The 12,163-nt window shown below is 38.2% G+C and overlaps 1 protein-coding gene across 4 annotated transcripts in view; it reads left to right on the top strand.

The window, feature by feature from the left end:
- The first annotated feature begins 6,479 nt into the window (after positions 1-6,479).
- ptk2ba (protein tyrosine kinase 2 beta, a) overlaps positions 6,480-12,163 on the top strand; it is a 34,693-nt gene continuing 29,009 nt past the window's right edge. For all 4 annotated transcript variants that reach the window (XM_039674280.2, XM_039674262.2, XM_039674270.2 and 1 more), the window contains exons 1-6: positions 6,480-6,619; positions 7,326-7,386; positions 8,468-8,682; positions 8,788-8,966; positions 10,531-10,618; positions 10,777-10,856. In XM_039674280.2, the coding sequence (XP_039530214.2) occupies positions 8,497-8,682; positions 8,788-8,966; positions 10,531-10,618; positions 10,777-10,856 (533 nt within the window). In that variant the 5' untranslated portion in view covers positions 6,480-6,619; positions 7,326-7,386; positions 8,468-8,496. The remainder of the gene's footprint in view (positions 6,620-7,325; positions 7,387-8,467; positions 8,683-8,787; positions 8,967-10,530; positions 10,619-10,776; positions 10,857-12,163) is intronic.

Raw genomic sequence — 12,163 nt, 5'->3', positions numbered from 1 at the left:
ATTGATTTTTGAAAATGACTGTTCATGTAGTGTGGAATATAGCTCTAAGGGAATGAAAACATCCTGCAAAGATTAATATCTGAAAGTGCACCGTATATAAAGTTATTGTCTTTCAAAAGTGAGAGTCGACTCTGAGTCTATGAAATGAATTGTTTTTGAAACAATGAGTCATTAGCTGTTACATCGTGACGCAGAGAGGTCATTGGCCGGTCCCAACAACTGCGCAAGCAGACTTGAAGTGACGTCTAGAACACATTCAAATACTTCAGCTGAATCGCATCATGTCGAGAAGACGCTGTGTTCTACATTGCAAAGATAGTTCAGCCACTTGTTTCCATTGTCCAGATGAGCATGTGAAGAATCAGTGGTTAGAGTTCATATTTGCAACGATACCACAACAGTATAGCCCAAACCTTGTGATTTTAATGACGAATCATTCAAAATTCAAAAACCCAAATGAATTCAAATGTGGATTCGCAAGCTGGTTGTTCCTGAAGGAGGGCTCAGTATCCAGTGTATATGGATCAGGTTCATCCTCCTCAGATTGACAATCTGTAAGTAATATTAATAATGTTTGCTGTTATGTTTTCTGTAGCATGCACAATATAGTTATATTGTGTTGTGTGTGTTGTGTACACTCCGCGCAGCTTCTAAGCGGGGTAAAGTTAGTTTTGTTTTTGATATTCACCTTCGCTCTATATAATAAGCACTGTCCCTCGAAAGCCCCCGCAATGTGAGTTTCGCCAGGAAAGCTCGCTCTTGACGGAGACGCGTCAAGGGTCCGTGTGCAAAGTGCACTTTTTCTGACAAGTTTGTTCAAACACTATATACAATTTTCAACACCTGACAAGCTATAATCCTATAATAAACATTAAATCCAAGACATGTTTTCAAATTAACATGAGGCATTACTATATAATCCACAACAGCTTTGCCCCTTACAGAAATGGAAGTAAAGTTGTCATTTTCCGGATTCAGCCTCCCATTAAGTATACAACATTTAGAATCCTTCAAAAATTCCAGAAAGGTATGACCATGCTTATTTGCATTCAAGTTCACAGCTATTCGAGGAGAAAGATCATCTCCTTCCACATAATCCTTAAGCGCCCCGGTTCGGCTATTAACATCACCGCATATATAGATTGAATCCACCTTGTCAGTAACAGTATATAGCAACAACGCCAATAGATGGCTGAAGTAGAGATGTGCATTCCTGCCCCAGACAGATGATTCTTGGGACAGGTAACATGAAATTAAAATGAATGAATATTGCGATTCTCTATGCTCAAAGCGTAAACAATATCCCATCAACTGTTTTATCAACAATGCTAACTGAGCACTGCTCCAGCACAGCATTTTTAACCAAGAATCCCACTCTACCCGAGGCTTTAACAGCCCTCTTATGGGCAATACGATTATGTCCAAACCAGGTGAATCCATCAAAGTCCAGGAAGTCATTACATAAGTGATTTTCATTAAGAGAAATTAAGTCAGGATCTAAACATTTAAGTAGCAGTCTCTGGAGTTCACAATTTGACAGTGTCCACCCATTAACATTCCAGTGGGCTAACAAAAACTGTTTATTAACAAACCTGACGGGCTGGGCAAGCCCTTGTCAAACATCCCCACTATCAGCAGTCGACCCCTCTCTCGTTGCACGGCGAGGCACCTGCATCCACTTCACCATGTGTCCATTGGCAGCCAAGTAGAAATCCCTCCCGACTGCAGTTTCACGGATCAAAGTTCCATCATCCGTTCGGCATGTGATTTCACTGAAGACACGTATACATCCTTGAAGCCGTCGTTATCTTTCAGCTCCGATTTTCTGCGTAACGCGGCCACTTTCTCCCGAACCGAGCTCAGCTCCACTTTAACAGGTCCCAGTCGGTTTTCGCGCACCTGCACCCGCTCCACCGCAACGGGGCAGAGCGCAGTGTCGCATCCAATGCCAACGTGTTGCAGGTCTTTTACTTTAGCCATAAAATCCTCTTCCTCTAGATGAGGAAGCCCCACAACGATCAGCGAGACATCTGGATCAAAACTATTCTTCTTAGCCTCTTTCTCAGACGTTTTCTGCTCGATATTTTCCATTCGTGCACACAGAATTCCCACCTCAATGTCTAAATTTGTTTTCATGTCTTCAGTGGCCTTCTCTATCTCTTTCAGCACAACGTTCTGACTTTCAGCCATCATCTTCTCCATCGACTCACACAACTTCAATTCTCAATTCTCAATTCTCGCGTTGACTTGCTTTCCCATATCAGTTTATGTAGTCCAGTCTTGCGTTAATTGCTTTCAGTTCTTTCATCACCGCCGCACTGCTGCAACACTCAATGTCATTTTCATTGCTGTTTTTGGAGGTTCGCCCTTGTTTATCTTGATCCCCCATCCTTTTTTTCTAAAATTACGCACTTCATGCCACAGAGGGAAGGTATAAACTTTACAATCCCGATAAGTTCAGTTTTAACCAGTAAATCACAGGTTTAGCAGGTTATGCTGGGGACCCATTCTTCACATTTCTGCAATACAATGTTTTGTACTCAACATGTCCCGGGTTCACAATGGGCCTCTATGGGCTGGCTACTAGAGTTCATGAACGTTTGTTAATAAGCATCCTCTTGTTGAAGTTCCCTGTTTTGTCTTCTGTTGCTGACTAAAGACCAGACCAAAATGCTACGTGGATTAGATTCAAGTGAATCCCACAGCAGATCCATTTTCCAATCTGGTGCAAGCGCTATGTCTATCACTGTAGCCACTTCTTCTACATATGTCTCTGCCAGTCTCATGGCCCGACCAGTGACATTCAGAGAGGAGGCGGAGGAGCAACGTTTCTTTTACGTTGCTCACACTCTACTTTGAGATGCAATCTCAATGTTTCGCTACTGCTCAAATGAAAATTACACATATCTCCCCATTCTCTGGATGAGCGTTACAGTGGGCAAAACTCAATTTTGGAATTGAACGGTCCTGTTACCATCAACTTTCATTAACCATATCAAGGGCGTGTTCGGCCAAACGTCCTGTTCACTCTCGGTACATGATCAGCTGTATCGATTACATCAAGGGAGTTGCACTGTGGCAAATTATACCCTTCAGTTTCGTATCCTCGCTGCCACCAGTGATGCGAACAAGACCACCGTCATCACTGCCTATCATCATGGTCTCCATTCATCCATTCGACTGCAGATGGCAATCTACAATGACTTTATTGGTTTCGAAAACTTCATTCAGCACCAGTTTGTCCACCACCCCCAGCGGTGAGTATACTATCCAGTTACCTCTTATCAATCCCAACATTGAAGAGAACTGATGTCGTTTTAATTACTCATCGCTGTTCTGTTCCAGCGAAAGCCCTTATAGATTCAGGATGAGCAGGACTTTTCTCTCTCGACCTTCTAGTCTACCCAAGAAACCGTGTTTTCAGGGTTTCTTCAGTAGTACCTCGTCATGCAATGTGGGCTGTCCAACACATCCTCTGTATTTCAAGGGTTTATGAGCTTGGTGATCCAGGAGTTCCTCCACTATTTCGGTATCATCTACTGCGACAATCTGATCTTCTCCCGGAACCTGGCTGAACATTGTCACCACGTGACGCAGGTCCTCCAGAAGCTCCTTGACTACCACTTCTACCTGAAGACTGAAAAATGCGAGTTCCACCGAGACACCATTCACTTCATCAGATACTGTACAAATTCAGGTCCAAAATGTTTGTACGCGTTTGTCGTAGACCCAAAATATCATAACTAGTAGCCTAGTGGCTATAAAGCCAGCGTTGGCATTTGATTAAACTAAAACATTACGTTTGAAATTATACATGCAAATACATTTAAAATGATTAAGTCTTAGCCTACTTACAGGTTGTGGCCCAAAGTTTTAAAGTTGGAACTGCTTCACGTTTTAGTAACAGTTTCTTGTTGAATCCGGCATTGCATTGGTGGAGATTCTGGAAGCTGTCCTTTATAAATGTGCAGCACAGAGAGCTAAATTACGATCGTCATTTTCAGGAACATAATCACACATAAATTGTATCCATTGTTGACGAACTACAGCGTCCGTGGGAAGCCTGAACACAGAAGACCTGACAGCTGGGTGAACACAACACACTCGACGAGCCACAGAAATATGGCCATGCCCTTTTTTGCATATTCCGGAGGGAGGGTTGATGTAAATGTATGGGTTAGTGACGTCTAAAACCCTGTTGTACTGTAGTCCCAATCGAGTCGTTTTTGTAGGCAATATACTTCCTGATTTTTAAAAGACGATATCTCTGCTTACACTGAACTTTCAGCGCTGCAACTTTGCAGATACTGTTCACACACCAACAGCAACATTACACACTATTTAAAATGAAAAAAAAAATGAAATCGCAATCAACCCCCCCCCCCCCCCCCTAACAAATCCTGATTTCTGAACATTTGTTAAAGCTCCAGTCCGTAACTTTTTTGGGTTAAAAAAGTAACCCAACAATAAATTTGAGCAAGTACATGACCAAGTACTGCTTGCCTTAGCTTGATTCAAAACGGTAGGCTTCTAATAATGCCTTTAATTCCAGTGGTACTGGTGGATTTCCACTGGAAATTTGAGCATGTCTTTGCGTCATTACGTCACATCTGTACACATAAAGAAGGTGTCTCGGCTAGTGTTGTGTTTGAGGATGTTGGAGGTGGAGATTATAGCCTTTTCTCACAGCCCTTGATATAATTAAACTTATTCATTTGATGGCGTATCCAGAAAGGTTCAAACGACAATCACCAGTGAAGATTCACTGGAGATTCACCCATTGTAAAATGCCAAAGATTTTGGACTTCCGAAGGGCTACAGGAAAGAAAAAAAAAAAAAAAAAAGACACCGTAACTGGGCCCATGCGAAAAGGATAAATAACTGAAGGGCATTAAATGTTATCAAGCAATGCTGATGTTCTTAAAGGATTAGTTCACTTTTGAAAAAACTTTTGCTGATAATTCTGTGAGGCGCGTTTGCAACGTCGCGTATTACGTAATTACTTTCAAAAGGTCACGGGCGACGTAGCCGAAAGTACAGAGTCAGTGTTTACAAGTTGAACGCATAGGTTGAACGTGCAAACTATAGCTCAAACACCGTTTACAAATAAAGGAATTAAAAGGAAAAACAACGATGTCGGACGATTTTGATTCTGTACTTCCGGCTACGTTGCCCGTGACCTTTTGAACGTAAATACGTATTACGTGACGTTACAAACGCGCCTCACAGAATAGAGCAAGGCTAGCATTTGTCCTTAGAAAAGTTACATTTTTGGAATAAGTTTTGAAATAACCGATCGTTTCGCATGATAAGACCCTTATTCATCGTCTGGTGTCGTTTAAAGACATTTGAAGCTACATCTGAAACTGTTATTAACCGTCTTTTGATACTTGAACCATACGGTTCCCATTGAAGTCCATTATATGGAGAAAAATCCTGGAATGTTTTCATCAAAAACCTAAATTTCTTTTCGACTGAGGAAAGAAAGACATGGACATCTTGGATGACATGGGGGTGAGTAAATTATCAGCAAATGTTTTTTCAAAAGTGAACTAATCCTTTAACATTAACACTTTGAGAACAAAGTATTATTTGCATGGTTTGACGTGATACAATAAGCAATCAGCAATTTAATCATTGCAATACACTGCAAGGATTTTTTCCCTAGTTGGTCTGAACAAAAGTGGATGTTACTTGCTTGTTCAGATGACATTTTCCTGTGAAAATTCTTATGTTGGTCATACTTCCAAAAAGTAGAATCTCAAAATGTGCTCCGAGCTGGGCCCACAAGCACTTTGTGCCACAGTCGAGCCTGTGCATCCAGCACAGTGGCTTGGGCGCAACAGCACTTCATGTACAGTACCCGAGTCACTTTAAACTCCTCTTCTAGGGATTTCAGAGGCAACCGGAGCATTGTGGTGTTTCCATAGAGGGCAATGTAAGTGAGACTGTTGGGCAACCCTAACCATCTCCTGAGATAGCCTCTTACCTTTCTTTCCAAGGTCTCCACCATGGAAATGGGAACCTCATACAAGTAGCGGTCAGAGTATTCTTGGCAGTATACCATGTTGGTAAATCCACGCTTTAAACTTGCCGGGGAGGCCAGATCGGTCTGTTGCTCTTAACCAGATGTCCAGCTCTTGACGGATCTAAAAATCTTTGTGGACTTTTGGGATATTGTAAGTACACTACTGCAGGAAATATATCACACTGTCATGATTTCTGCCAAAGAAAATCATTCTCTTTTTTTTTTCTGAAGAGAAGAGATGGTTACCTGGGTAAAGTGTTTTCCCTCATACTTGTCAGCATGTTTCTGGATGTAACGGTAAATATCATTATCCATGTATGAAAACCTACAGTATGTCTGAGAAGTCCTCACAAATAGAGCTTTTAATCCAGTTTATATTATCTCTTTCTCTCTCTCTCTCTCTCTCTGTGGGTGTGTGCGCGCACTGAACTGGCGTGTAGTTTGAGGAAGTCAGTGGCACGCGTGGGGTGTGTCCAAAACACTCACGTCAGGAGTTCAGCTCACTCTCTCTTAGATTCATATGAATTAAACAAACACCGGATGAGAGATAGAGAGTGAGAGAAAGCTGGACTGAACACAGCTCATTCTCAGGTCTGATACGCTTTTTCATTTTGATATTTGAATTAGAGATTTTGACCGTTTCTAACCTTGAAGTCTAGTGTAACTTTAAGAAGGAAGTTCAATAGGTGCTGATGTGTTACAAACTTCATTAGATGTTTCCATGTTCAGAATGTGATTCTATTTTTATGTTGACTGGGTGTTTATGCACCCAGTCAGAAATATGACACTACTGTAGCTTACCAGGTGAAACGTGTGTGTGTGTATGGATGTTGTGGAATGTTTGTTGTCATTATGATTCACAAATATTCAGCTGACGTCTTAAACAATGGTCAAAATATTTAGCAATTTGATTCAAACTAGATGTTTTAGTGTTTTGACAACTTTCTGCGGTACATCTCTCTGTACCTCTGTTTCATGTGAAGCACTTATTTCCTTTACAAAGGCAAATGTGTGAATGTTTAACACCTTCACAATTTCCAAACCAAATTGTAACTTGTACCACATGACAGGAAACCAGTGTTGTGGTAGATGATTTTGATGAGTTTAAGAGAATTATAATAGAGGTAGTGTTTTTCAGGATTGACACTCATCTTCTTGTAGAAGACTCTTAGCAAAGCTTAACCACGCTACATTTCACTTCCTATTTTCTCTCTATGATATTCTGAAAGTGGCCGTTGCTTCTGCTTGACATCTTGTCATTTTTTTAACTTGTCATGTTTTCTGTCCTGTGACTCAGACATCATATGGTAACTCAGGAGTAAACTCGTTCACACATCAAAAACATGGAGCAAGTCCAGGTAGGAAATGTTGCATTAGTCTCAACATGTTGAAATATAATGTGTTTAGTCAAGAACGTCACAACCTTTTACTTGTGTCTGTAATAAGAGAGTTATGTATGGAATTGTTTAGAGTAGATCAAATATATCACTTAATGCTTAATGTTTCAAATAAAACTACATGTATGCTGTTTGTAAGACTGTTTAGCTTACGGTCAGATAGTTCTAAGATTTAAATAATTATAATATATATATATATATATATATATATATAAAAATATTCAGCTGATGTCTTATATATATATATATATATATATATATATATATATATATATATATATATATAATGTCTATTATTTTTTATTTTTTTATTTATTTTTTGTGTTTTTATTTGTTATAATTTCAATGCTCAGCAGTCTCTAATAATAATGATAGTTATAATAATAATTCATCCCACATTATTATTATATAAATAATAATAATAATAATAATTATTATTATTATTATTATTATTATTATCATCATCCATTTTCCAAACAGCTCGTCCTAGGGTTTGGTTTGAAGCATTATTATAATCAATATTATTATTGTTGTAGTTTTATAAATTTTACAACATATATTTTATTTGTTAATGTTCCAAGTAAAATATATTTTAAGCTGTTTTTAAGATGTTTGAGCTGACTGTCATACTTCTAGGATTTATATAATTCTAATCACTATAATGATTAGAATTGATTCTAATATTTAATTGTCAGATAATAATTCATCCTATATTATAGTTAATCACCTATATTATATCCTATATTATAGTTAATCATCCTATATTATAGTCAATTTATAGGTACGATTTTCAAAATTGCCTTTTCTATGTAGGATTGAAGGATTATTATTATTATTAATAATATTAATATTTAACAATTTGATTTAATAACATTTGTTTTCAGATTCCCAGTTTTGAATATTTCCAGGTGTAAATGTAAAACAAAACAAAAAACGTAAAGCAACCTACAACTTAACCTCTAACTGGCAAAAATATGGACATGAAGCAGAAGCGTTGCATCATAGTCATGCCTCAGCTTGAATGTTGAATTTCTCTCCACAGAGCTGATAGTCAGTTAAACCTGTGTAGAGATGTCGGGTGACACCAATACATTGTCATGGAAACCGCCTCCTCCCGGTCACCCACATGTGTCCGCCGAGACAGGGGATAAATGCAGAGGGGGGGTGAAAATCCTTAAAGTGTGCTTCATAAGCAACAGCGCCAACCTGGGCAAGAACTTCAAACTGGTCAAATGTGAAAGTTCCTGGAATATCAGGGTGAGGAGATGAACGTGCATTTTTACACATTGATGATGAATGCAATATGAAGTGCATCTTTCTGTTGTCATAATGAGGGATCTGACGTATGATTTTATACTGCAGAGGATTATTAAGTCCATCCTGGACAGCGGACGACTTGGTCCCAACATCATGTTCTTAGAATGCTACGGGCTGTTGCTCAAACACCTCAAATCAGACGAGGTTCACTGGCTGCACCCGAACCTCACCGTAGCAGAAGTGGAGCTGAAATATGAACAGCAGCACGTCGAGGCAGAGTGGAGGTTTGTGTGTGTGTGTGTGTGTGTGTGTGTGTGTGTGTCCCACACAACAGAAAGTAAGGGTTATTTATAAGGGTAATTACATTGTACTTACTCAAATATTTACTTACTATACAGTTACGGTTGGGGTTTAGGGTTAGTGACTTGTAATTATGCATCATTTACTATTATTCCTATAGTAAAAACATGTTTTAAAGGGTAACTACGTCACCCTAAAATAAATATAAATAGATATATTTTCATTAACTTTTAGTTATTACCGGTATATGTTTTGCCCATTTAAATTTCAATCTAAACATAGTATACAGTATGCTACCATTCAAAAGTTCCATTTATTTTATCAAAAATACAGTAGAAAGAGTATTATTGTGAAATATTATTAAAATTTACTATAACTGTTTTCTATTTGAATACATTTTAATATTTAATTTATTTTTTTAATCCAAAGCTGGATTTTCAGCATCATTACTCCAGTCTTCTAGCCTGACTTCGTCATACTCATATTCAAGAAAGAATATGAGTCTGAAACCCCTCCATTGGACTTTGATTTATGAGGCGTGTCGTAACCGAACCAGGACAAAAAAAAAAAACTCTGCCCTCAATTGGATAGGCGGTAGACCTACCAACCAATCAGAGCAACGCATAAGTCAACTCCTTTGCATAGAACGTAGCCTACTTTATTTATTTCAGAAGTTAAATAACGAGTGTTGCTTCTTTTACTTACTTCTCCATGAGTGCCACCAAAGGAGAAACCACAACGACCACAGGCTTTTCATTACGTCCCATCTTCTTAACGACCGTCAGAGCCAGCCTAAAAGTTACACTTTTCCCGAATCATGTAGGAAGGACGCCAAAAATATCTTTCTGATCGACAAATGCCTTGATTGCAGTTTTCTGTTTGTCTATTAAAATGAATGCGCTGTCGATTTTTTTTTTTACAAAAGACGCGACAGCGGAATCTATACATCTCAATTATCCAGCTGCAGTCATATCTGACAAGCGCTCTTTGATGACGTGAGGATTACGTTACTGAAGACCACCTGTCAATCATCGTATAAAGCCCGCCCTGGCAATTTGATTGGCCCGATGATTTCTGAACCGGTCATAATTACTCCTCAATGGATGGAGTCCAGACCGAACTTCCCGTCCAAAAGATTTTGTGGGCGGAGTTCGGGCTGGCATCCAGGCTACCAGTCTTCAGTGCCACATGATCCTTTAGAAATCATTCTAATATGCTGATTTGATGCTCCAGAAACATTTCTTATTATTATCATTGTTGAAAAAAGTGCTGCTTCATATTTTTGTGGAAACCTTGATGCATTTTTTTTCAGGATTCTTTGTTGAACAGTATTTATTTTAAAAAGAAATCCTTTATAACATTATAAATGTCTTTACTGTTACTTTTTATGGTCAGTTTAACGCATTTGCTGAATAAAAATATTAATTTGCTTTTTAAATGGTAGTTCATATATTTGAGCCAAACCCTCAGTAAAGTCTTACAGTTCTGGAAATCAGTTTTTATATATAAATGCTACTAACTCTGTTTTTGTTCTTCTATCATGATCAGATATGATTTGAGGATCCGTTACATTCCTCCTGATTTCCTGGAGAAGTTAAAAGAAGACAAAACCACTATGCTCTACTTCTACCAGCAGGTCAGTACCTGTCACACTAAAAGAACTCACTGAATAGTAAAGGGAACACCATTTGCACTGAAGCATCATGGATGTCTGATGTAGCACTGAAGTGCTGCCAGATTGCGTAATGGTGGTTTGCACATCTATAAATGTGATTAAAGTTTGATGTTCCTTAGGTTCGCAGTGACTACATGCAGCACATTGCTAGCAAAGTTAGTGATGGGATGGCACTGCAGTTGGGCTGTCTGGAGATCAGGTAAGTTTGAACATTATTTCAAGGTGCTTTTTTATATTTTTCACCTTTAGTGTGTAATGCTCTGCAAAGTTAAAAGGAAGTCACTCCAAAGGGAGTTATTCTCTATGTCAGTGCACACTGTTTCTGAACTCCCATAAACGCCTCCTTTGTAGTCTTGAGTTTGAGTCTTGAACTACAAAAGATGGCTGATGTTTCGGTTGAGTGTTCGATGACTGACATGTGTCTGTCTAGATCTGCATAGCATGAAACTCGCTGATGACATGTGATGTCTGCGTGAGCAGATGCACGGAGGTATGAACATACCTACAGGAAGGACGTTGTATTGGGCAACCATTTTATGGTCTTGCACCTTCCACAGACGATATAAATAGATTTAGACCACTTAACTTAGTGATTGTATCAGAATGTGAAGAGACTTTCTATGGAATTACTTTTGTGCCAATAATATAGAACGTACCTTTTCTAGAAACTGATGAAAATAAAAATCGAAACTGAAAAAATAAATAAATCTTTGAACCTGAAAAGAATAAATCGCGGGCACATTTAATACCACACTTAATACATTGCATGTTTTGCTAACTATTTCTAATATGTCTTTCGCTGATCTGAACTTACAAATGCGCTTCCAGAGTTTTCAGTTACGCTTCTGAAGTTTTCGTTTACGCTCCCTGAGTTTTCGTTCGCAGTTCTGACACATATCTCTTGTGGGGGCGGGGCTAGTAGTAGTGTGTTCTCATTGGCTACTGAGTTTTTGATTCACAGCACCTTCTTGACCTGGCCCTTGAAACAATCTTGCTAGGAATCAACTGAAAAAAATGAATAATTATCACACTGTAAAAAATATTTTCAAGATTTGTTATCACAACATATTTTCTTTTGTCAAATCAACTTTATAATAATTTATTTAGTTGAGATAACTTATAATTTTGAGTTTCTGATGGTTAAATTAATCTCCTTCATTGTATTAACTCAGTTTTTCCAGTTCAATCAACTTAAAATTTTAAGGCAACCCAGGTTACTTACTTTTTTAAGTTAAACCAACAACATTTTTTCACAGTGTAGTAATCACAACATTTTTTCTTTTGTCAAATCAACTTAAATAATTTATTTAGTTCAGATAACATATAATTTTGAGTTTCTGATGGTTAAATTAATCTCCTTCATTGTATTAACTCACTTTTTCCAGTTCAATGAACTTAAAATTTTAAGGCAACCAAGTTACTTACTTTTTTAAGTTAACCCATCAATATTTTTTTACAGTGCAGAAATAATTCTAAGCTTTATCTTTATCATCTTTAGAATAAGTA

Source organism: Pimephales promelas, chromosome 15 (genome assembly GCF_988280905.1).
Source record: "Pimephales promelas chromosome 15, fPimPro1.hap1.1, whole genome shotgun sequence".
In the NCBI taxonomy this organism is placed as follows: domain Eukaryota; kingdom Metazoa; phylum Chordata; class Actinopteri; order Cypriniformes; family Leuciscidae; genus Pimephales; species Pimephales promelas.
Note: the sequence above shows the minus strand (reverse complement) of the source record. Positions and strands in the feature narration are given on the sequence as shown.